We start from the raw sequence: 27,071 nt of genomic DNA on the forward strand, positions 1-27,071 counted from the left end.
GAGCTGGCTGGAGGCCGGCCGCGAGCGCCAATCAGTGCGGGCGCCGGCGGGAGGGCCGGGCTCCGTGCGCCCGGAAGGTCCCGGCGGGTCGCCCGGCCCCGAGACGAGGCCCCAGCACTTCTCTACCCCCACCCCGCGTGCCCTTTTCTCCCCCGGGTTCCCGCTCGGTTGCAGCGCCCACATCAAAACCGGGAACACGTCTGCTTTGTAACGGGCTTGGAGTCACCCCTGCAGATCCCTGCTCGCTCTGGGTGGGGGAGAGCAGATGATCGGGCTTGGAATCCCGCCTCAGTCCTTACATGACTCCGTGAAGCTGCGGTGAGCCTCAGTTTTCTCTCCTGTAGAGCGGAGACGCCTGTCCCTTCTCGGGCAGGGCGGGGGCCAGGTAAGACTTCAGCCAGTGCCCGAGCGCCCGCCCCGAGAGGAGGCTCCATCGGGGCTGTCAGCCCCTCCCCGCCTGCTCTGCTGGGTCTCGCTTTGTACCACCGCTGCCGCGCCCGGATCGGATTTCTTTTCCCAGAACTTGGCTGCCTGCGTCGGCATTTGGCACTCAGTGCCAATCCCGAACGGTCAGTGCAGCTAGTGTCCGTGATTTATCTGCACGCCTGGCCCGTGCTCCCTGGGGCCTGGCGCTCCATCCACTTCCGCTCCTCTCGGCGCCTCTAGGTGACCGTCTCACTTTCCGGCGGGTGCAGACGTCTGTCCTGCCCCTGGGGACCGCCCGCGGAGAGGCTCTGTTAGCATCGCTGCGAGCAGGCACCGCTCCAAAGGCAGGGAAGTGAGTCTGCTCGGAGAGGCAGCCGGCTGGACCACGCTGCAGTCATCCTACTCTCGGCCGCGGAGTTGCAGGCTATCTCTGAACAGTCAGGATTCTTCCGCGCACTTGGGAAAACCACTTACCCCCTCAGGGGCTGTGATGCCTCAGCTGTAAGGTAAAGAAGTCAGATTGGAGCAGAAGTTTGCAAATAGGTAGCCTGAGTGCCAAATCACTTCATAGACAGACGTTATTAATTTGCCCAAGTAAAAGTAAAAAAGTGAGGTATAATTAAAATATGACAAAACGCACAGATCCCAGGTATTTATTTGATGAAGTTAATTTGATGAATGTATACACCAAGTCACCACCACCCAAAGCAAGATGCAGAACATCTCCATCGCCCCAGAAATTTCCCTCATGCTCCTGCTAGTCAACTTCCCATCCTCACTCCGACCCAGGCAAACCACCTTCAGACTCTTATCAACATTGGCACGCCTTTTTAAAAGTTAAAAATTTTAATGTCTAAAATGGCATTCTCTACAGAGCAACCATCCCCTGTAGTCCTTTGCTAAGCCTGCTTCGCTCATTATTACCTGCCTGGCTTCTCCTTTCAGGCATTTGAATTTGTGATCCTCACTAGATGCTCCTCCAAGGCCTTCCCAGGTCTAACACGTTATGAGTCTAGTTAAGAAGGGGCTTAATAAAGGGCTTGCACACCCTGGCACCCTTCCCATAACCAAGTCTTGGGTTCCCAAGCCCAGGCAACATCCTCTTGTTTCTCACTGTCCAAAGGTGCCCATCTGAATTCCCTTGTGCCCCTCGTGGCTCATGTTTCCCTGCAGAACATCTCAGGCACAGCTTTAACACAGGGGCCAGGGCCTGGGTCCACCAGGTGGGAAGAGACAGGACTAGGAAGATGATGAGAGCCCATGGAGAGCCTACAAAGTGGACATTTCACACTTTGGGGGGTTATTTTTGACACATGTTTTCATGCTTGGAAAACTTCCCACTTTAGGAGTTTTGTTTTTTTTCCAGATGGAAGCTAGAAAACTTGGGTCACAAGCTTGTGGTGTGGAGTTCACTGGTTGGGGCACCAGGACAGGACTAAGTTGCAGGTGACAAACTTGAGGAAAGAGAATGCGCAGCCACCAGTTTCTCAAGGGTAAGTACCGGAGGCATCTAACTTGCTTTGGGGGTCAGCTGTGGCGGTAAGGTTGCGTGCCCAACGCAGCGAGCAGCATTTGGCCGCACGGACAGTCACAGGCAGCTGGGCTCCTGGCAGCACACACATGGCAGCACCAACAGCCTCCCCGTCAGGCTGCTTCTGCCGCATGGTTCTGGATGGCATTCCCGGAAGCGTCACCCCAGGTCAGCCCTGGTTCTTTAGCCCTGCCAATGTCCTTTTAATAAATTAATTCCTCTTCTGCTTAATCAGGTCAGTACCAGTTTTAGCTGCTTGTGATGAAGGACTGGGGATGAGCCATAGGTGGGAGAAAGGCAGGATGCCTGGTATCATTTTTAAGGAAGTCCTTCCCAAGGAGAAGGGCTGGGTGAGCCCAGGTGGTTCCTGGGAAAGAACCATCTTCATTCTGTTTCTTCCGTGGAAGAAATAGAGCACAAGTTCCTTCAGCAGCAAAGAGAAAGCAATCTTTGCCCATTCCCTCTGCAGACAGGACATCTGAACAGACCTTAGCTACTGGTAGTTAAGGAGAGGCGGAAAGACTGCCCTGAGACAAACAGCATGAGTTTGATGGTCCACTAGGTACTTAAGTGGCTTCTGCTTCCCTCAACTAACCAGTCCAGATCATGCTAAATCAGCCTTGGGAGACGCCGTTTCTGCTTCCATTCTCTGCTCGAGCTGGTGGGAGTGCTGAATGCCTGGCAGATAGTTCTGCAGAAGACAAAACAAGCTGGGTGCCAATCCACTGCCCCAGCCCAAGTGTGGGCCAGGGCTGCCCAGTCTTATCGGGAAGTAAGTCGGGGTGGAAACTCAGGGACCTAGTGCTCTACAGGCTCAAATACAGAGATGGTGTTCTGAATATATGATTTACATCTTATCTATTTCATTTCATTTTTGAAACAGCCCCGATGAGGTGTGTGTTACTTTTAGTTTTCCAGATGAAAGAAATGAAGTTCAAAAAAATTGTCTACCTAAGGTCACCCAGCTAGTCATTTCCTGCAACATGATAGACCCTCAGATACGTGTTGAATGAGGGAAAGGCAGGCTGGAGATACTTGATTTGGTCTGAATCCTAAGCCCACACCTGTCACACCGCAGCACACTGCCGAGTGAGGTGCAGTCTGGGAAAGTGCTGGACCTTTTTTTCAGTCTCTCCCCTTTTTTCTAGTAATTTCTCTCAATTGCCAACTCACCTAAGGCTCCAAGTTCCCGCAGAATTGAAGAGAAAACTCCTCTTACACTGTAAAATTCCAGCCTCTCAGCTGTGTTCAGGGATAGACTCCTAATAATGAACACACATTTTCTGATAGTTTCCATTTTTTCGCCAGCTTTCCTGAGATATGATTGACAAATAAAAATTGTATATATTTAGTATACAATATGATTTTTTAAAGATGTACAATATGATGGTTTAATATACACATGCATTGGGAAATGCTTACCACAATCAAGTTAGTTAATACATCCATCAGCTCACAGAGTGACTGTTTTTGTGTGTGTGTGGTGAGAACACTTCAGATCTACTCTGTTGGAAACAGACTCACAGACACAGAGAACAGACTTATGATTGCCAAGGGTGGGGGATGAGAGAGGGGTGGATTGGGAGTTTGGGATTAGCAGATGCAAACTATTATATGTAGGATGTGTAAACAACAAGGTCCTACTGTATAGCACAGGGAACTATATTCAATATCCTGTGATAAACCATAATGGAGAAGAATATGAAAAAGAATGCACATATATGTATAACTGAAACTTTGCTGTACAGCAGAAATTAACACAACATTGTAAATCAACTATATGTCAACAAAATAAATTTTTAAAAAAAGATCTACTCTGTTGGCAAATTTCAAGTATACAATACAGTATTATTAAGTGTACAGTAGATCTCCAGGACTTATTCATCTTATAACTGAAAGTTTCTACCCTTTGACCAACATCTCCCCATTTCTCCCACCTTCCAGCCCTTGGCAACCACTGTTCTACTGTCTGGTTCTATGAATTTGACTTTTTTAGATTCCACAGATAAGTGAAATCATACAGTATTTGTCTTTCTGTGTCTGACTTATTTCACTTAGCATAATGTCCTCCAGGTTCATCCACGTTGCTGCAAATGGCAGAATTTCCTTCTTTTTTATGGTAAAATAATATTCCAGTGTGTGTGTGTGTGTATGTGTGTATGAAATGTTCTTTTTCCATTCAGCCATCAACAGACACTTTCAGTTGTTTCCATATCTTGGCTATTGTAAATAATGCTGCAATGAACATGGGAATGCAGATAGCTCTTTAATACACTGATTTCATGTCCTTTGGATATATATTCCAGAAGTGGAATTGCTGGATCATATGGTAGTTCTATTTTTAATTTTTTGAGGAACCTTCCATAGTGACTGTACCAATTTACATTCCCACCAACAGTGTACAAGGGTTCCCTTTTCTCTACATCCTCACAAATACTCATCTCTTGTCTTAATGAGAATAGCCATCCTAACAGGTGTGAAGCGCTATCTCATTGTGGTTTTGATTTGCATTTCCCTGATGATTAGTGATGCTGAACACCTTTTCATGTACCTGTTGGCCATCTGTATTTCTTCTTTAGAAATATGTCTATTCAGGCCCCTTGCCCATTTTTTAATCAGGTTGCTTTTTTGCTATTGAGTTGTATGAGTTCCTTACGTATTTTGGATATTAACCCTTTATCAGATAAATGGTTTGCAAATCGTTTCTCCCATTCCATAGTTTTTTTTTTTTTTTTTTTGCATTTTGTTGATTGTTTCCTTTACTGTGAAAAAGAACATACATTTTCATAATGTTGCTTTTATCCATAATCTTCAGGCTCATGTGATGGTCACCACTGTTCCATGAAACAGGTATTAGCATGGCTGTTGTATTGACCAGCCCATGGTAGTTAAATGTGTGAGTACCGACATGAATCCAGCTCTCTGATCTTACACTTCAGCCAGAGCGAGCCAGACACAGAGTCTTACTTAACCCACTCCAGTCAGGGATGGGCAGGAAGACATCCTCAGACAGTAAACAGTGACAAGGGTCTCCCTGGAGCCACATCCTGATTGGGCCTCAAAAACTCCCAGCAACCTGGACAAAAGTAGCTCTTCCCATAGTGCCATCTCCTCAGCCCCCAGCCCTCTCTGTCCCTGACCCCACCCTCAGGCAAGCAGGCCAGGCTGATGCCAAGTGAAGGACCCAGGAACACTTCTACTCCAGGTCCCCTGAGCTGTTCTGGTGCCCGTGTCAGTCTGATGGCTGGGCCCAGCACAAGTATGCCTATAGGGCCAAGAAGCAGAAGAAACAGAAAAGATCTGGGCTCCAGGCCAGGCCTTGCTATAGTATCAAATCTCTTCCATAGAAGCTCTTTTCCTCCTCCAACCCTAATTCCATCATTCAGGCTCCTGCCCTGGATTCCACAGGGTATGGAACCAATTCAGCTGAAACTACACTCTCCTCTTGGTTCCTGTGGACCTTTGCCCATCCTTCCATCCTAGCACGTGTCTGTCTGCCTTGTTTGGAGTTTTCTCTCTGTGTATGTCCCTTCCAGACTGTGAGCTCCTTGAAGAGAGGGTCCAGGGCGTGTAGTGGGCGCTCAGCAAATGCTTACTGAACTGATTTGTCTTCACTTGGCCCCTGTTCAGACGCCGCAGTTTCTTGTTTCAATTTGCCAACTGAGTGGAGACTGACTTCTCAGGCCCTCAGCTGACCCTCATCTATAAAACAGAATCTGCGGGGTGGCTGAGAATGGCCATGAAACAATCTTTAGATGGCAGACTTGTCGCCCGCTCTTAGCGTTAAAGTGGGTTTCATTCCAGGTCCTGCCATTAGCTGCGTGAACTGAGGACAATCAGTGGACTTCTCTGGGCTTCCCAGCTTGCTTCATGTAGTCAGTCCTCTTCCACTTGTACCACTGAAAAGCCTTTTCAAATGAATCCCCACCTGCAGCAGGATCCCCGAAGGAATCTCAGCTTGTCACCCTCACTCACATGATCTTCTCAAGACTCAAAGGTGATCATATGAGCCTCCTGTTTAAAACCCTTGAATGGGTCTCCATTCCTTCAACTTCAGCTGCCAGCTCCTGACCTTTGACTAATACCCTCCACAATCTGGTCCCAACTTATTGTCAGGGTCACCCCCTGTCACCTTATCCCACATTCTCTGCTCCAGCCACACCAGTTCTAATATTCTGAGGAGCTACCATGCTCTTTCACATCTTCTTTTCACTTGTTCTCTCAGTCTAGAATGTTTTTCTTAACTTCCCCAAATCCTACTTCAAGATTCAGCTCAAATGACTCTTCTTTTGTGAAGCCCTCTCTGATGCCATCCCTTCTGAGGACTGAAACACTTACCTCTTTTTATCGAATTGTATTCCACTTGGACTGCATTTCCTATGACCGGGGGTAGATCTCAGACACCTATACTAAGGGGCAGGGCTTGGCTGCCTGCAGGGGAACCCGAGGGGAAAAGGAGGGGGGTAAATGGCACCACGGGTAAGGTCAAAGCCAGCAGCCGAAGGACGAAGGGGATGGGGGAGCCAAAGGAGAGCATGTGTGGGCGCAGACCGACTGCCCTGTCCCCGGGCAAATCCCCATTCTAAACGTCTTGAGACCGAGAGGCCACTGCACTAAACTAGACAGTTCTGTTCTCGTCAGCAGGGTCAGCCTCTTGCTAGGCTTCTACCCTCTCTGCCAAACAACTGCTCACACTCAAGGTTGCCAATGTGATGTATTTCTGGGGGTGGCCAAGGATCTCCTGCCCTGCCAGCCTTTTCACTGCGCTGACGCGGGCTCTTGGTACCCAACGGCATTGCTGAGGACAGCACGCTGCTCAGAAACACCGAAGGTACAAAGGGCTCCCCCTCGTGGGTGATGTGTGGATTCAAATGTAAACATTAATTGGCTTCTAAGAACAAGTATTGAATATAATATTTTATTAGGGGACGGGGGGCGGTGTTCAATCTGACCAAAAAGCCCATAGCCATTTGTTGTCACAATCTCACACACTCCCAGAACGTCTGAGGGAGAGCCAGGATGCTGGTTCCTCCTCTAGAACAGAGCCAGCAGTTCATGGGACCAGGTGCCAGAGGCTTGGGTACCAGTGGTAGCTCCATCTTGACTCAATGAAAAGACCTTGGGCAAGTTACTTTGAAGCGTTTGTGACTTCATATATATCATATATGATTATTTGATACATGAAGGGCCCCTTCATATATCAAAAGGGGCCCTTCCAACTCTCAGCATCACGTTATCCTTGGACTCTTTCTTCTAGGTCCAGTAGCATGTTCTTTTCTGATTTCTCAAAGTACTGAGCAGGGGAAAGGCAGAGACAGAAGAGGAGAAGGTAACACAGTTCTACTCACATTCCCAGTCCCACCCCACCGTCAGCGCAGGGGAAGACCCATTTCACACGGGCTGGAGGGGTGGAGGAAACAAGAGGTGGAGGGTGGAGGCTCTGCTGAGACAGTGGTAACAAAGGAAGATGGTGGGCAGGACGCTTCCTGATCCAGGGCAAGTCTCCTTAAGTAAACCAGAGAGTTGGGGAGGGAGAAGCGAAGAGAGAAGGAAGATGGGGCACCCCTCCCAGGCCGGGTCAGGTCCTCTGAATATAACCAACACCGATATTCAGAAGTGGAAGGAGGGAGTCCTTGGGCCCCAGGCAGGAAGTGGGGAAGACAAGCAGGGATGAGGGAGGGAAAGTCACCAAGCCCCACCTTGAGGTGCCAGCAGAGCCACCAGAGTGCAGACTTCTACCTCCACAAGGCATCGTGTTGTGACAGGAGCTGAGGCCAGCCGGACTGCACCCGGGAGTGGCAGTTGAGGCAGGAAGTACAAAGACCCTGGCTGGGCCCAATTACCTGTAGAATTTCAAATCTGGAAGCTTCGAAGTCATCTAGGGAGCCAGCATGTCTTGCACACCAGCTCTCACCTCCCCTGTCCTCCAGCCGTGGCCCCTCCTAGGCAGAGTCCAGCTTCTTGTGCCACCAGGCCTCTGCCCTCGTGGGTCCTCTCTTCCCCACCTTCACTAGCTCATTCTGCTCCGCCTTTGAGTTCAGCGCAGGTGCAGTCTCCCTCTGATGTTCTCCCTGAAGCCCACCCTGGGCTCCTTGCCCCCAGGTGTTCTCTGAGCGCCCAGCATTGCCTTGGCAACTGTTTCTTTGTTCGAATGCCTCACTGAAGCATGAGGTCTTTAAGGACTGGAACTGACCCTTATTGCCTTCTGTACACTCAGCTCTGATGAGTGCCTGGTCCATAGGAAGGGCTGTTAACCCTGCTGAAGGAAGAGGTGGGTTAGGGGAGGAGAGGTGGGGGGCTCAGTCTACTTCCTGTTCCACCCACTGGAGAATATGGTATCTATACCATCCTGCACCTGACAGCCCTTGAAGTATCTGGTGATGGTTATCAAATTCTGTCCCCAAGAGCATTCCAGACATAAGTAAACAATCCAGTCCCTTCTACACCGCCTCCAAGGCCCGGCTTCCCATCCCCTCTCCACTGGGCTCCCTCCTCTGATGGCTCTAGAATTTGTCAGGATCCCTTTATGAATGAGGCAACCAGACTGGGACACATGCTTTCACTCACGTCCTTATCCAAAATTTACAGAAATGGGCAATGGCTATCATTGCAAAAGAAATCAGTAGCTAAGCCAGAAAGGAGATCCAGGTTTTCTGATCCCTAAATCAGTCACATAGTACCTTACTAACATTAGTTAGTACTGGATTAGTAACCCGAACCCAGTTAATTGCCCACCTATATGCTCAGTCTCCTGCCCTGACTCCCCGCCCCTTTGCTAACTCCCAAGCAGCCCTGGCTTCAGTGTGAGACAAAGGCGGAGCTACACATAAGGCCAGCAGCTGATTCTGCCACAAATCAGGGCAGAAGCTGGTGGGGGAAAAGGAGGGGAGAGAACAGATCAGAAAAAAAGTGCCCCCTCAGGGCAGACCAATTCATTTAACAACATATTTTTTGAGAACCTAGCTCCCTGGAGCTTATATTTCAGCAGGGAAGAGGGACAAAGCAAAGACATATATTATAAAGCAGATTAAAAGGTGATCAGTGCTATAGAAAAAGAAATAGCAGTGTAAAGAACACTGGGGCGGGGGCGAGCAGATTACAGTTTTAAATACGGTGGTCACAGGAGGCCTACTTGAAGGAGACTCTGGACCAAGACCTGGAGGAGGTGAGGGAGCTGGAGGAGGGGGCATTCTCAACATGGGGCGACCAGAGTGGGACACAAAGCAGGTTCATTTCCTACATCACAAAAACTACACTGCAGGATGCAGCTCTAGCTTGTAAGAATTAGAAATTAAACAGAATAAGGATTGTTGGCTATTTTGGCTAAAACTGTATATAGACATATGTATAAATATGTATATATATATATATATATATACATATATCTATATACATTTTGATCTCAGGGCAGTAGGATGAAAGGGCTGTTACTTAATAATGCTGGCTTCCTAAGATTTCACAACCACTGCTTAAGGCAAAAGAGGGATGAGGCACTTCACCTGAAAGCTTCCATAAGAGATAGCAGGAATCATAAATACCATGTCCTTTTGGCCTATTTTCTTATTTATGAGGAAAGGTTTTCAGGCAACATGTAACACTCTGGGCACAATCTTTGTAACTAGCTGTAGCACACGTGATACATATAGAAAGTCAACACAAAGTAGACCAGTAATAATGAAATCTAATGAACAAACATAAGCTATACAGTTAAATGATACATTGCTATATAGAGCGTTTATCGGTATATCAGTTAAAAAATGAGATCTAGTACTAAAGTCTACAGAGGGAGAAAACACCTATAAAATTCACAAATTGCACTTCTGTTGAAATCTCTATTTCCAGAGTCAGTTGTTCATAGCGTCTACATACTCATATTAGTAACTGTGCCCTTTGAAATGCACCCACTGTGGCGGATCTATTGGCCTGCTTCTCTTTTCTGGGATTAGATGGCTACCTTCATAAATAATATTTGCTAACAACAATGGCCATGGAAAAAAACTGTCAATAAATTGCTATCTTTTGGGGCAGATGGTGTATTGAGTGCTTTATCTCCCCTCCTCCTTTCCTTCCCTCCTTCCCTAAAGGATGTACATATAGACACATCTTTCCACTGCCCCTCAAAACTTTTCATTACCTTTTCTGATGTTCGAATGTGGGTCCAGTCTGGTCATCAAACAGAAAGAGAAAACTGCCGAGAGGATAAGTAATGAACCACTCACATAAGGTATGCACTAATAAAAATTTAATATCATAAAATAAATCAGAAAACAGCAAAAACATTTTTTTAAACCATTCACAATTAAAGTGGAAAGAGACAAAATTATAAGGCAGCCATCCATGGAATGATTTCATGTTTACAAAGGATCCAGAAAAGGGGACATTTAAAATCACTGTTCAGGCTACTGAACCAGGGGAACTGCAGTGTTGTCCCACGAGACTTCCAACTTGGTAGCAGATGCTATGAGAAAACAGATCAAAGCCAATCTCCTTGTGTTAGGCTGGGCATATCTAGAAAATTCCTAATGGTTGTCTAGCCCTTTCATGCAAGTCATACATTTCCCTCAGGTCTCCTCAGGTGAATCTAGATGTCTGAGGTACAAAGGAGCTACATCACTGGTTTTAATTTCATAGCATCTCCAACAGTGCTCTTTGGGTTATGTGGACCATTCTGTATTGAGCAGAAGTTTTGTAACGTAAGGAAGGTACCCCTGTGGAACACCTATAGAGAGTTCTCGCCTTGCCCTACAGCAGTTTTGGATGAATCTGGTCATTATTCTCAGTCTCCCAAGGGGCTCGGGGGCCCCATAGACAGGAACATTCTTTGGGGGCTTGTGCTGTTGACATACATACAGTTCCCATGTTCAGTACCTAGCTACCGTGTGTCTGAGAGGCTGGCATGTCCTCCGAGTTCTAATCCTTGAAAAAGAGAAAAACCAGGCAGTAACACTTAGAAATAGGCCGGTAAAAAACACAATTACATTTTCTCCTTTCTACACAGAACTGACCACTCAAAACAGCCGCCTCTCTCATTTTTCTAATGATTCAAAATACAGGAACAGACTTGGCTGTTTTGAATAGGGAAATAAAAAGGTGACGAGGGGAAGAGAGAACACATAGCCTCTGTAGGTGGTACTGTTTCCAACTCTCTATACTCCAGTGCAGAACCTTTGCCTAAAAAATGAAACCTGGCAATAGCATGCACAGGAAAGCCATCAGACCTGGAACATCGTTACTTTGGGGATATGGGAACTGACAAGCAATTTGCTGGTGAACAAGTGATGGGAATGCATCAGTAGTGTTTTTCAACTTAATTTGCCATTTAAGAGAGCACTTGAGATCTGAAGAAAGTCTATCCCTACCGAGGAAAGGGAGTCAAATTGCAATTCAGATTAACTTTGGTTATGAGGAAGGAAGGACACCATGTTTTTCATCATCAATTGCATCTCTTTGGTAGCCAATAATTCCATCTGTAATCACGGCAGCAACTTAAGTATTGACAAGGTTTTCAAATGTGTGAGAGCATTAAGGCATCCACATCGAAGGAGGCAGTTTTAAACAAGAGGAAAATGGAACTGAAATGTGCCAATAGTGACCATCAGTGTGACCTCTCCTGGGACACTGCCCACCATGAGCAAGTTCTTCCCCCGTGAAGGAGGCTTCTGCCATGCTGCTCAGTTCCTTGCTGCCTGGAGATGCATTTGAGCCCTGTAAGATTAGTATGGCTATTTCTGCCTGCTGACCAGGAGGGAATTAAGTGGTTCCGAGGCAGCAGCTTTAAAATCTGGGAAAGCCCATAGCTCTTGAGAGCTGATAGGCTGTGAAAGGTTTGCTTGTTAATGTGAGGTCCAGAGGGGAAGGCAAATTTGGAAGTTAGATGGTCTGATCCTTGCCAGAGTTCAAGGCCCTACCCAGCAAGATATTCTAGCCAAACTTTTCAGTGTGATGGCAAGGCACTGCTGAAAGAGGCTTTGGCCAGCAGAACAAATTTCTGATCATTGCACACAACAATATGATAGAAAGTGCCACTATCCAAACCGAACCAGACACTAAAATGAGCTATTTACTTAACAAAGTAAATTTCCAGGGAGAATCAAGGCAACCATGTCATTTTGAAGGACCAGATGAAACCCTATGACTCTCCTAAGTCAGAGTTGTTATCAGGAAAGTCACTTAGACTTTCATACTGTACCTTCTGTTGGTTTTAATGTTGTACACAATGGCTGCCAGCCACTATCCAGAACCAGATCCTGTTTATGCTACTTTGGTCTACAGCCAGCAGAGGGCTCTCAAGTTCTTTTTCCCCAGCTGCTGACCCAGTAACAAATCTAGGAAGGAAATAAAGATATCCTGGGCATGCTGGCTTACGTGTCATATAAAATGTTTTACAAACTCCTAAATCCAATGCCCTGACGAAAATAGTCTTGGTTCCCCCTTTCTGTAACATGTTTTGAAATGGTACAGAAAATCAAAATAAATTAACAATATATTATATACTTATTTGATAACACAAGGTTTACAGGGATTTTGGCAAATATGGAAAAATTATCCTAGTTTGCTTAATACTTTTACTATCTCAATTGTTTAAATTACCAGAATATTAGTGATTGTGTCATCTCACATATGAGGAAGTGATATTTTAAGGGCTTAATAAAGCTGCATTTGACACAAAGGTAACTTCACTGAAAGGAATAAAGAACAGACACGATACTGTCTTCATCATCACAGTTCAAGAAGTGGTTGTCCTGATGAGAGAACTCAACTCACAAATATTAACATCACCACCAGCAGTAAGCAGCAAATTGTAGGGAGGAAGGGCTGGAGGGAAAAGTTAGGAGAAAAGCATGGAAAAGATGAAGAGACAAAAGACATGATTTTAATAAGCTTTAAATCAACAGGCAAACACTTCCCATTTATGATACATCTTGACTTTCTTCACTGCTACAGGTGCTTATGTGACGCTGACCTAGCAGTCCCCAAGGGGCACCAAGTATTTTGCCAGAGGGACTGCTGGTCTGCTAAGATAAATACTTAAAGAGACAAAATAAGGACAACATAGGTTTTGGTAATCTTACTTTTAAAAAGGTTACTCCAAAGATGTCAGTAACTATCCGAATTCACTTAAAATTTAACACCCCTTAATTTCCAAGGATACTTTGGGATCTGACTGCTCCTGAAGGAAAGCCTATGCCTAAGGAAAGCCTACCTAATAGAACTTGGCTCCTCTATAAAGAATGTGCTGTACAGGCAGCTACTCTACACAAAGGGGAACTTGAAAAGAAATGTTTTATAAAACACTAGTTGCCTCTTTAAAAGCTAGTCCACCTCTGTTCCTCCATTTGATGGAATGGCAGGCTCTCTTTAAAGAGACAAGTGCAGAAGGAGGTGTTTAAAAGACTCTCCAGACATACCCTCTTCAGTGGATCTCTCTCTCAAGTATAAAGTCAGCTTTCCATGTGTCTTGCCATCCTTTTCCTGACTCTAGCCCCAAATGAACTACTTATCTTTAGCATCTAAGACAGTGGGCATTATGACCTTCATTCAAGGCATAGACGTGGCATAGATGCTAAAGCACCAGTCGTACACGGTGAGAACCATGTTAAAAATCAATGGATTAAAGTGGCAGAGCCTCTAAACTAGGAAAGAGATTTAGCTTAATTACAGAACACTGTACTTTCAAAATTATTTCATTATGAGTATGAAGTTCTCCACTTTTCCTTAAAACTAAATTCCATCTTCCCTGAGAATAGGGTTAAGGGAAACAACAAAACTCAAAATGCCAAGGGCCCTTGAAAAGACAACACAACGGAATGTCTGTATCCTTCGCAGTGTGTTGTTTCTACTCGAAAAGCTTTCCATTACTCCAGGTTTTCATCTCACCTCCCTCCAGAGTCTTTAGGGTTACGGGTGGAGATGGGCAAGGCGAGACAAGAGACTGAGGAAGTGAGCAGCTGTCACGTGCCGGCTGTTCTCACTGGATGGAAAACGGCCATGGCCTGAGGCTGGACCCTCAACAGTTAATGCTGGTGTCCTACTGACAGAATGAGCGGGATGAGGCAACCGAGAACCAGGGCTGCCACCTCCAGGCGGCTGAGGCCTCTCCCTCCAGCGGGGTCGGGTTTGTGGCTGTGCCCCATTCCGCCCACCTCAGGGAGGACATGTACTGTGGCAACATAAAGAAATGTCCCAGCAGAGAAAAGCATGGCCACTCCAGTGGCATTGACCTCTGAAAGGGCTTCTTTACTGCTCTGTGAAGTAAGATAAAGAGAGAAGAAAAATTAAGTCAAGTAAAATTCAGAGGCAGGAAGAAGTCCCAATAAAAAAATACCCAATATTCATAACTCGTGTTATCCGGGGCACTGGGGACGTCCTGAGATCAGAACGATCTTGTTATTTATGGGAAGCTTCCAAATAAGGGTTTAAGACTATTGGTGATATATACAATTACTTTTTCAAACAAACTTCAAGTCTGGTTGAACAGGTTTGGCCTATATTATTAAGATGGAATCAACAGCATTAATGCAGATATCAAAGATCATACACTCATTCATTTATTCTACTAATATTAACAAATATGCCATACACACCAGGCTCTAGGCCAGTGCCTGAGATACAGTGGTAATCGAGACACAGTACCTGCCTTCACAGAGCCTAGAAATATCTCATAAGCTAATCTTTATATAATTCATTTCAATTTTTTTAATGAAAAAAGTGGACCTACTAAGACAATTAATTGAAAATTTAAGAACATGCCCTAAATGTAATATGTAACTCCATGCCTCCAAAATTATCATACCTTCCTCTCAAAAGTTCTAAAAACTTATATTGATCAATGCAGTAATAAATAGGGTAATATTTATTTGTTTAGGCTGCACAGGGTCTTAGTTGCAGCATGCGAGATCTTTTAGTTGCGGCATGCATGCAGGATCTAGTCCCCCGACCAGGGATCGACCCCGGGCCCCCTGCATTGCCGGCGTGGAGTCTTACTCCCTGGACCACCAGGGAAGTCCCAATAGGGTAATATTTAAAAGGGAACTATGTATTGCTCATTGACTAAAAGAAGATCAAACTCACAATCAGGTGTTAGCAATCCAGATCAACTAACCCTTGATTAACAGGAACTTAACCATTCTTTAACCATCTCACTTCTCATATGTTCCTTTCAATACAAATTTTACTATATCAAATACGAATTGAATGACGCTCAGAAGAATCAGTGACCTTCAGAGACAGTGGGGGAAAGTGGTTTCCAGGAAGTAGCCCTGAGTTGGTTTGGTTCTAAGATTTTCCTCCTGTTGCCTGCCAATTGATATTCAAGTAAAATGGGTAAGGCTGCTGCTAAGAACTGCAGCCCTAGTGGACAAAATTATAAAGCATGGAAAGGTCCAACTGGAGCAACAGAGCAGAATGCCCGGGCTCTGAGGTGACAAGCGACACATGCCACTTCGGGTCTGGAGCTACATTCAGTGCAATGACGAAGACCTGGGTACGTAACATGCAGTGATATGAGAGCTGGCAGTAGAAGAATCTGAGTCTTAGCTGAATACAGAGATCTCTGCTCATCCCTTACTGCTCTCAAAGCTGCTGCAAGCTTGTCCCTCACACTTCCTGTCCCTACCGAAACATTAAATACATTCTGTTGTGACTTATTATGTATCTGTCAAATAAAATTAGCATGTCTGATAAGGTTTAAGTTGTATTATTTTAAAGATCATATATTTGTGCAAGTATTTTTGGAACTGATGGGGAAGAAGTTTTCGAATTAAATGAATAAGGAAATGCTCTAAATTTATGAAGAGGATTGACTTGGAATTAAGATGTATACTTTGTACAGGTTTTTAATTCGAATTTTATCTTTAGTTTGAGGGGGTAATTTAACTGAAAAATTCAATATAAGAGACTATACCTTCTAGTAGATCGCAAAGAATTAGATACTTGTCGAGATAAGCTAGGAATGAGTCAGACTTACCTTACTTAGTCCTAAGTATGTCACCATGGCCATAACTGGTGCTGCCAGTGCAAAGACCAGTAAGTGCTTTCTGATTCGATTCCGCTCGAGGCCTGCATGCATTAAGAAGGAAACCAGCCCAAAAGCAGCTGGTGCCTGGAAAAGAAAAACTATCCTTTATTACTCTGGAAGTTTGGATTGCTTCTACATTAGGAAGTATATATAATTTGACTGAATTCTCATACAAGAAAACTAGGCATAATAGTAAGTCTGGGCTTTGCCTTTTAGGAATTAATGTTCTAAGCTAGAAAATATCCCATTTGTGTGTGTGTGTGTGCGTGTGTGTGTGTCTGTGTAATAGTTCAGAAAAGAGTATAAAGAAAGGAAAAATATTTATGAACAAAAATTACTATGAAATGTAGAAATCTGTAGAGGACTTAACAGTTTGTGTATATGACCATAAAAAAATAAAACCCCTTCACGTATAAGGTTAAGAAAATGGTAGCAAAAGACCCAGCTATCAACAGATTTATTCAATTCTCTAAAATGAACAGCAATTATGAAAATAACTAAAAATACTTTCCATTCCAGAAGAACAGAATGACCAAAGAGAAATTTTAATTATAAATGTAATCAATACCAAATCTTACACCAAAATTTTGCTTACCTTATGTAGCATTATTGCCACAAACACAATTAACTGGACACTAGTTTGTGAAGTAGAAGCTGCTGCTCCCAAAGCAACACCGTCAGCTGAATTTGGAAAAAGTGAAACATAAAACACTATAACTATAAATAACAACTATAATAGTGTGGTGAGTGGCTGTGTGGGCTTTAGAGTCAGATAGAGCTGGACTGGACTCTGGGACGGTTACTTAACCTTTCTGAACCTTAGCCTTCTCATTTCTACAATGGGTTCAATAAAGTATGTATTCCTAGGGTTTTCATGAGGTAACATATGTGAAGAGCTTAGCATAGGTGCTATTCAATATTCAATTTGTCAGTTATTGTTGCTGTTGTTGGAAAAGTATGATGCTCAAAAATCTACTGATTAATCAATCAAACTGTAATAACAGAAATATCAAAGAATTTCAAAGGAAGCGTCTCTGCATCTTGCAGATGAAGAAACAAAATAAAGACACTGCGACTTGGCATAGATGATTTATACGTAATGAGTAAATAGTGGTTGAAATGGATGAATTTTTTGTTAGAAAAGCATGTTTTACTAGAAAGTCCAGATAAGAGTGTGTCACCTTTCACATGCTTTTGTCATTTACAGAGCCCTGCCACCGGGACTAGTTTCGGTTATGATTCTAAGGCATGCCCCGTCAGCAATGCTGAGACTTCGACACCCTACAGCCTACCTCTGCCTCACCTGGCACTTGGGTAGCTACCCAGCACCAGGGCTACTGAGTACAGAAGTGAGCAGGCTCTTATGCAGATGAGATCCTACGGCAGAGGTCAGCAAACTTTTTGTTAAAGAGATAGAGATAGGAAGTATTTTAGCCTTCGTGAGCCATTTGGTCTCTTGCAACTACACAACTCTACCATTGTGTGAAAGCAGCCACAGATAACACGTAAGCAAATGGCCATGGCTGTGTTCCAATACAACTTTACTATGGACACTGAAATTTGAATTTCTTGTATTTTTCATGTGCCACAAATTATTTTCATCCATTAAGAAATACAGAACCATTCTTATTGCAACCCCAACACTGAGTATGCCAGGGTTCATGCTTCTGTTGGAGGACTTCATTAAGCAACCCTTTCCCCAAAAGGCCAGCCCTAGAGTATTTCATGTGGATGGTCCCTGTGTGACAGAAAAGAAAGGGGTTCCACTGCAATCTGACCCTACCTGCAGCATGGACGACCAGACCCAGCGTGGTGGTGATTTTGGAATTGCTAGGCCTTGCTGCTTCTGGATCTGAAGTAAAAATAAGCAAGTCAGCCATGAAGCAACGTGAAACAGAAACTATTAGAACATTCACCTGCGGGTGCAAGAAGTCTTTGAAAGCTCTTAAAGTAGAAGATTATTATTTTCCTCACTACTGTCTTTTTTCTTCTGCTTCAAACACTTGGAAGCTTCCCCTGTCCTGAAGAGGTGGGCAGGTGGAAACTCTTCATTTGACCCAGCCTTCCCTGAATAGACAAGATGTCACCCCAAACCGCCTCACACCTCTTAACACTTCACCTCTCCAAGGAAAGTGCTCTGTGGCGTCTGACCACTTCTCTCTAGACCAATCTCATTGTCATTGCCTACCCCCTCCCCTTCCCTAGCCTCCTGCAACTTTATCTGTATTCTAACATCAAAACGTCATTCGCATTTGCCTTTCTCCATTTTATTGCCACCATCCTAACCTAAATTTTCATCAACTCAAACCTAAATTAGCAGTAGGCTCCCATCTGGTTGTCTCCCCTTACTCTCATTTCTCCCTAACCTAATTCATCTTACACATCCTTGTCGGATTCATCTTTCTGAATCACCACCCTTGTGATGGGTCAGTTAAGAATCTGCTGCTTTTCAAATTCAGTCCAAACTGCTCTATTAAGTAGGTCTTGAGCCCTCTATCAACTGGTATCATCTTTTTTTTTTTTAATAAATTTATTTATTTATTTATTTATTTTTGGCTGCATTGGGTCTTTGTTGCTGCTCACGGGCTTTCTCTAGTTGCGAGAGCGGGGACTACTCTTCATTGCAGTGTGCAGGCTTCTCACTGTGGTGGCTTCTCTTTGTTGCAAAGCACAGGCTCTAGGCACATGGGTTTCAGTAGTTGTGGCTCGCAGGCTCAGTAGTTGTGGCCCGTGGGCTCTAGAGCACAGGCTCAGTATTTGTGGCGCACGGGCTTAGTTGCTCTGTGGCATGTGGGATCTTCCCAGACCAGGGCTCGAACCCGTGTCCCCTGCATTGGCAGGCAGATTCTTAACCACTGCGCCACCAGGGAAGTCCTCAACTGGTATCATCTTATTTCTTACTGTCCAGTCCAGTTAAACCAGTTTCTTTAACACCCTCTAACAAAACTGTCTCATTCTCCTTTCCCCAAATCTCCTCACCCCTAATTCTTGGCATGTACTAAATTGCCCAGCTCATCAATCCAAAACCAAGACGTTGTTCAAAGTCTTAATTCTAGGACCGCTTACTATGAGAAAGAATCAAAGATTAATTCCAGCTTAGAACAACTCTCCCCTTGTCTAGAAATGTACAGCTCTATGCACAGTCTCTACATGCTACTTCAAGGTTTCTTCTGTATTCCACCTTAGATATACAAAACCGTTTTCACTTAAATATGTCCCTCCCAATTCACTGTGAACTATACAGAATTAAATTTTATACTTCTTTCCATTTTTTTATGTCTTATAGAATGCAGCATAGCACTGGTCACCCAACAGTTGCTTAATAAATCCTTGTTGGAGATTAAAAAAAGTATTTATCTGTATTACAGGTATTATAAGAAATATTTAAACAAGTAAATAATGTCCAAACAATGTAAAGTTCAAAGACATGGACATCAAAATACCAGGTGAAGTGACAGATGGACATTAGTCAAGTAAATTGCAAGGAATTTAATCTTTTGAGGGGTCTAGCCCACTGAAGGAATGGTTTACAAAGGAAAAAGCATGCACAAGTAAAGTATCTTTATCTTTTTACTAACAAAATTTATCTTCTAATTAAAACACGTCAAGAAGGGAAGCTAAAGGCCCTAATCACTCTGAGACAACACATATTTCAATATCACCCCAAACTGGGAAGAACAATCATATTACACTATGTGACAAGCTTGTTTTGGTTTTTCTTTACACAGTCTTGTGGTCTAATTATAAGTAGCATCTTAAAAAAAATTAGAGGTTTTAAAATTAAAACACAATTTCTATAAATCTATAGGAAAAGACTCTGCTTCAGAATAAATTTAATAAACGAATTAACTTTTACTGATAATAATACATAAAACCCTGCAGGTAATAGGTAAAGCGAGGTCATCAGATACATGAAAACCAGCAAAAACAGTGACCTCTAAGACAAAACAGGAGGAAAAATAAACACATACTACATTTAATTCTTTGTATGGGGCTACAGGACATTAATGCGCCTATAAACGCATTTTAAATTTAAACTGACAAGAATCGCAAGAAAAATGCCATAAAGGCCACTGTGGACAACTATGTAATGTAGCTGGAGTCAGATTCCATCCAACAGAGGGTGCTTCTCATTTGCTGTTTGGAATAAAGCACATAAGTAAAACATTTTACTCCAAAATCTATTTCCTAAAGTAAGACTTGGTTAGTTTAAAAAAAAAAAAACAGTTGCAAGAATAGTTCAAAAAGCAATCATATACCCTTTTCCCAGAATGACTAATTGTCTAACATTTTGCCCCATTTGCTTTATCATTTGGGCTTATGCTCTCTTGTTCTCTATCTATACTACACAAATACACATATTTGTGTATATCTTTTTTTCTGTACCATTTAAGAGTAAATTGCATACATCGTTAACTCTTTATACTTAGATACTTCAGTGTGTATTTCTGATGATAAAGGATATTTTCTTACATAATCACAGTAAAGTTATCAACTTCAGTAAATTTAACATTGATAATTTTTTCTACTCTCTCTTGCATATTCTAATTTGTCAATTGCCCAAGAATGTATTTCAGGGCATTTTTCCTTTTCCGGGAAGGATCCAGCCTAAGATCATATGTTGCACCTAGTTGTATCTCTTTAGTCTCCTTTAATCTGAGACATTTTCTCTGCCTTTGACTTTTGTGACATTGATATCTCTGAAGAATACATTTCCTTCCCTGCGCCTTTCTTGTTTTTTAACAGAGTGGTCCTTCCTTTTGGATTTGTCTGATGTGTCCTTAGATGATGCATTCTTGGATGGAATGCTGCATAGGTGATGTTCCTCAGGCTATCACATCTAGAGGCACAGGATGTACATCTGCTGCTCACTGGTGGTGTGAATTCTGGATTATATATTGGATATTGTAAATGTTATCTTGTGGATACTATGGATTCCATTATATTCCTCCAAAGAGTGTTGATTTTTTGCTTTGCTTTACATAACTTGATTTGGCTCAAACTGCAAACTCTGTCTTCTGGGCAGCTGCCTAAATCTCAGTTTAGTTCTTTTACGTTTAGCTGAGCTGTCTAGAGTCTGCCCAAGAAAGCATGGTTCAGGGCTTAGCCAGAGACTTGGGCAGTTTATACATAGAATTTGGGGCTGAGTTCCTCTGTCTCTCTCCTTCCTAAGATTCTCCCCTCACTTTCCAGGGGCTGGGTACCTTGAATTCTGTCCTCCAGTTCCTTAGGCCAGAAAGACTGTGTCTTCTATCAGTTAGTTACCCCACAGGCACTGACTGCTAAAAGCAGTAAAAATAGGAACTAAAAGTAGTAAAGATAGGTTCCAAGTGTAGACTCCCTTCCAGAATTTGTCTCCTTTAGGTCACTCACTCTCCAATGTCTTCAGATAGTGGTTTTCAAAATTCTGTCCAAAGTTTACAGTTATCTGTACAGAGGCTGGTCTGGTAGGAACTTTCTGCCCACACTGAAAGCAGAATACCAGTGACATTAATTTTGATCATCTGATCGAGGTATTGTCCGATTTCTTCATTTAGTTACTTTTTTTTCCCTTGCAACTAATAAGCAAATCAAAATATACCCCCTAGATTTAACATTCATTGATGATTCTGGCCTGAGCCAATTTTTACTATGAAGGTTGCAAAGATCACTGTCCAACTCCAAATGCTTCCACATTTACCAACTGGCATTTAGCATTCTGCAGGAAACAAATGCCCTCCCTTCTCCTTTTATCTTTCTCCCATGTGGATGTGCCCATTGATTCCCATTTTTTCAATGATTTACGCTTTATTGCTGTTCTTAATTATCTTGGTGCACAAACTGTCTGAGATCTGGCCAAGGGAAGCCCCTTCAAGCTGGTTCCTATATCCTGTGACATGTTCCCATCTTCTTTGAGCACTAGATGTTCCAAGCTCATTTTATCCTTACCCTGTCCTGTCCTAGAATCAGCCATTTCTCTGAAGAGCCCTGATATGCTCATTGCTAGTGGGGTGTCTTTACTTCTAGGCCCTCTCTGCACACAGAACTAAGACATACATACACGTATACATAGACACACATGTATATATGCACACATACACATACAAGTTTTAGAAATCATGATTCCAATAGCTCCGATTCCAACCCATCCCTGTAGGGGTTCTTTCTTGCTTTCCCTCATTCCCTATTTGCATGTCCCTTCTTCCTCAGTGAGGACTCTGGTTCCACCAACAGCAACACATTTACTCATTTGCTCCATCTTGTAACACATCTAAACTAGTTTCAGAACTGTTTTGCCCACACCATTACAAAAAGCAAAGCCTACTAAAAAGAGTTCAGTACTGTTTATGCTTCTTCCCCAACTCTACTCACCACTAAAGGTATATAGTCAAATACTACATTCATAAGTTACTTGAATTAGTTTTTTCTACATCCCCTTCAGTGTAACTGTGTTATTCATTTGAAGTACAGTTCATCTGTTTCAGTTAGCTCCCCCATCCTTCGTTGATTTCTTTTTATTTTTTGAATATGGAAAATATTAACATATTTCCCAAAGTCAAAACTATATCAAAAAGGCATGCCCGGGGAAGTGTCATGCCCTCCCCAAACCCTTCTACCTTATCCCACCCATGCCCTCACTCCTACAAGTAATCAACTTTGTTTTCTAGCTGATCCTTCTTATGTTTCTTTTTTGTAAAGATAAGCAAATATATACACGTATACTTGTTTCCCCTTCTTTTTTACACAAAACATAATATATTATGTATAATAATTTATTTTTGCTTTTTTTTTTTTTTCCACTTAACAGTATTTCCTGGAAATCTCTCCTTATTGGTTCACAGAGATCTGATTCCTTATTCTACTTCATGGCTACATAGAACTCCATTACATGGACACACCACACTACACTCAACCAATCTGCATGACTGGACATTGAAGTGTTTTTACAATGATAAACAATGCTGCACTGATTAGTCTTGTGCATATGTATTTTCATATTGGAGCCGATTCATCAGAACAGATTCCTAGAAGTGGGATTTTGGGGTTGAAGGGTAAATTCTCCACTACAGGGGCTGTACCACTAGGCACACCCACAGCAACAGATGAGAGTGTCTGTTTCATCACAGCTTTGCCAACAGAGTATACTGTCAAGGTTTTGAATTTTTGCCTATCTGACAGGTGAGAAATGGCTTCTCAGTGGAATTCTGATTTGCAGTCTTCTTATTTTAAGTGCAAGGAGCATCTTTTCATATGTTTAAAGACCATTTTTATAAACTATCTGTTCATGTCTTTTGCCTGCTTTTCTACAGATTTTTTTGGTAGACCAGGGATTGTTAACCTGGGGTCTAATAGGAGAACACAGGGAGAATGCAGGGGGTGTCTGTGACCTTAACTTAAAAAAAAATGTATTTTTACTTGTACTAACCTCTAACTGAACTTTAGCATTTCCTTTAATTATAAATATAGACAATAAACCACAAGTAATAGTAGCACTACCTTTACCAATAGAAATCAGATAATTTCATATTATTTTATAGTTATAAGATATCATATTATCACTTTCACTCATCACTACTTTATTTATTTATTTATTTATTTTTTATAGATACAGATTTCACTATATTTAAAACTCAGTACTTGGTAAGGCCCTTACAATGTCCTTTACGCTGCAAACTATATAAAGGAAAATTTTAACTGCATAAGTGAGTTTAACGTATTGACGCTGTAGAACAAAATGAAGTAAACTTAAACATTTATCACTCTCTTTCATCACTACTTTAAATTAAGGGCTTACAGAAGTGCTGCCACGTTGCATGATTGCAGTCTTCCTGTTTGTAGATGCTCATGTGACGGAGCTGGGCAACGAACAGGCAACTCTACACCTAACAGTCATCAGCCACAAAACAGTAGAAGTCGTGGGATCTCCTGCTGGTGACCAAGATATCTATGCTGCTTTTTAGCAGTTCCTATCTGCAAAATTCTCTGTCAATGTATTTGAAAAGAAATATCTGTAAACCCTTATGTCCATTATAACCCTTTCAAATGTATTTATATCAAAAAAGTTTATATCACGATGGCATCAAAGTTGTATCATGGATCAGAATCCTTTTTTATTTAATATAAACCATATCAAAGATATTGATCTAACCAAAGATGAATTCATTGATCTCAAGACAAAAAAGTTACTATGACTGGAATTAACTTTAAAAGTCTTGGAGAATTCTAGTTGTCCTTGAAAGAAGCTTATCTTTCCCGGGAAAGCAAGCTACAAATGTGTTCAAGTATATTTGTAATAAAATATCTTTGTGAATCAGGCTCTTCTACACTAGTAACCATCAAAACAAAAACCCAAATCAACTGGATGTTCAACTTGACACTCTGTTGCCTTGTTAAAGCCCATCTCAGAATTTAATGTTCTTAGTCAAGCTGCTCAACAATAGCTGTTATACTGATGTCCTAAACAATTAAATTTAACTCTAACTTGCTTATGATTTAAATATATTATCTCATTATTTAATGTGCTGATAAAGAAGACATACATTACTATATCACAAATTTGTTTTAATGTTTTAGTAACTGTATTAAATTGATTTTCTCTGTAATCCTATACTGTGTTTTATGCATTTTAAAACATTATTCCAATAAAAGGTCCACAGGCTTTAGACTGCTGAAAGGCTCCATGGCACTAAAAGGGTTAAGAACTTCTGCCCTAGACCTCCATCAAATGAGCTTTAAAATAACCAGGGTAATAATCCAATAAACACTCCCTTGTGCCAAATGGCACAACCCACTAGCTTTCTCAAATGAATGAAATGTTCACCAGAACCTGAGAAAGTTTTAGCACTAAATAAGACCACTGATACATATTGAATTATTCAATCATTTGTGATCACCTAAAATGCAAATGTTTTGCACTGCCCAGAAAACCCTGGAGCTACTTACCATCAGTAGAATGCACATGGGAGCTGCCAATCTGGTCCACCAGCAACATGAAAACAAAGCCCAGTACGAGGGAAACACCGATGTAGGCATGCAGCTGTGTGTGGTCATGGCTGTGCTCATGTTCATGGGCAACCGGTATTTCTGCTTTGTCTGATGCAATCACATTCTGTGTTTGACTCGCTTGGTGGTGTTTCCCTAGAGCAGAATGAACCGTAAAGAGAAAATGTGTTTTCCCCCTCAAAACATCTTCATGTAGAAGCTTCCATTCTTTTGTATTTCAAGCTCTACAGATTTTACTGCAAAGACATTCACTTCCTATATTATAATCTAGCCAATCATAAACTCCCTTAACTTAAAGTTCATGATGAAAAAATTCCCAAGGGTCCTCTGCTTTTGGCATGCAGAGCTTTTTTTAACTGCCTATTATTCCCAAAACCTAGGAAGTGGAAGCAAATCACCAAGCAAGAAAGCAGTCATTCCCAAGGGATATCATCCCCAAATCTTCCTTTCGGGCTAGAGAAATTCACACCAATCTCACCAGAAACCACAGTAAGGTTTATTTTGATGAAAATAGGCAAATGAAGAACAGTAACAGTGAAAATAATTACAATCAAATTTATCTAGTTTTACACTTAGGTTGATATAAAAATTGCAAATAAAGGGCAAACTGAGTATAAAACACTTTTAGCTTTAAAAATCTCAGGGGACAATCACTAATTAGAAACCAAAAGGGCAGAGCAGTTTAAAAGAGACATTTCCTTCTAGAAAGACGATTGTTCTAGAAATATGATTGCTGGGATACTCTGAATTACAGTAAATGACACCTGGCTAAGTAATACTGCTAGTTTATTATACTCACGTATTTGACACTCAAAACATAAACACTTCAAGGCCAGAATCCTGATCTTTGCTGTGTTTCACAAATACAGGCTAACATACTAAACACATTTATTGTTTATAATTAGATTAAGCATTTTAATCTTTGACCAAAGAAATTACATAAGTCTGTTGCAATATTTTAGAGCCTGCCTTAATTCTTTAAAAGTCATTTTTGAGAAGCACAAAGCACATACCATCTTAAGATAATAAAAACTCATGTATTTTTCTAATTCTTGAAAGATTTTTTGTTTGTTTACACAGCTTTTTCTTTTTTTTTTAACCTTTTTAAAAAATGTGGTAAAATACACATTACATAAAATTTACTTACCATTTTAACCACTTTTAAGCATACAATTCTGTGGCTTTAAGTACACTCACATCATTGTACAACCATCATCCATCTCTAAAACTTTTTCATCTTCCCAAAGTAATTTTTTAATCTTAAGATTTTTTGCCCTAATAGTGATTTCATTTACTTGTTTTAAAATGTCTAAATCTCTCTCTGTCTTTTTTTTTTTTTAAATCAACTTTATTGAGGTATAACTCACAAATGTAAAAACTCTAGCAACTACCACCAAGGTCAAGATATGGAACAGTACTTTAAAATATCAGAAAAGTTCTCTTGTGCGTCCCTGGAGTCAATATGTCACTCTTGGTCCCAAGCAGGCACTGAAGAGCTTTTTGTCTCCAGAGTTTTCCCTGATCTAGGATTTCATATAAATGGAATTATGCAATATATACTCTTTTGCATAAGGATTCTTTTGTTCAGCATAACATTTTGAGATTTATCTAAGCTTTGCGTGTATCAGTAGTTTGGTCCTCTTTTTTGTTGAGTAGTGTTCCATTGTATGGACATATCATAACTTGCTTATCCATTCAGCTGTTGATAGACATTTAGGTAATTTCCAATTTTGGTCCATTATAAATAAAGCTGCTATGAGCATTCAGGTACAAGTCTTTCTGTGGATACACATTTTCTTTTCCCTTGGGTAAATACCTAGGATCAGAACTGATGGGTGTATGTATGTTTAACGTTATAAAAAAAAACTGTCAAACTGTTCTCTGAAGTGGTTGTACCATTTTACATATCCAACAGCAATGTCTGAGAGTACTAGTTGCTCCATTCCATTGTCAACATTTGATATTGTGAGGCTTTAAATTTTTAACCATTTTTACATAGGTGATCATGTCATCTGCAAACAGATAGTTTTACTTCTTGCCAATCTTTATGCCTTTTCTTTCTTTTTCTGGCCTTACTGCAGACTAGCATCTGGCCAAGACCCCAAGTACAATGAA

General features: G+C 42.0%; 1 protein-coding gene across 2 annotated transcripts in view; it reads right to left on the minus strand.

Moving 5' to 3' along the window:
* Nucleotides 1–10,182: 10,182 nt before the first annotated feature.
* The window catches only part of SLC39A9 (solute carrier family 39 member 9), a 51,898-nt gene continuing 35,009 nt past the window's right edge, over nucleotides 10,183–27,071 (minus strand). For both annotated transcript variants that reach the window (XM_068543645.1, XM_068543643.1), the window contains 5 exons: nucleotides 24,897–25,091; nucleotides 17,758–17,826; nucleotides 16,570–16,655; nucleotides 15,924–16,058; nucleotides 10,183–14,202 (listed from right to left, as the gene is read on the minus strand). In XM_068543645.1, the coding sequence (XP_068399746.1) occupies nucleotides 13,972–14,202; nucleotides 15,924–16,058; nucleotides 16,570–16,655; nucleotides 17,758–17,826; nucleotides 24,897–25,091 (716 nt within the window). In that variant the 3' untranslated portion in view covers nucleotides 10,183–13,971. The remainder of the gene's footprint in view (nucleotides 14,203–15,923; nucleotides 16,059–16,569; nucleotides 16,656–17,757; nucleotides 17,827–24,896; nucleotides 25,092–27,071) is intronic.

The sequence above is a fragment of the Eschrichtius robustus genome, chromosome 1 (assembly GCF_028021215.1).
Source record: "Eschrichtius robustus isolate mEscRob2 chromosome 1, mEscRob2.pri, whole genome shotgun sequence".
NCBI lineage: Eukaryota > Metazoa > Chordata > Mammalia > Artiodactyla > Eschrichtiidae > Eschrichtius > Eschrichtius robustus.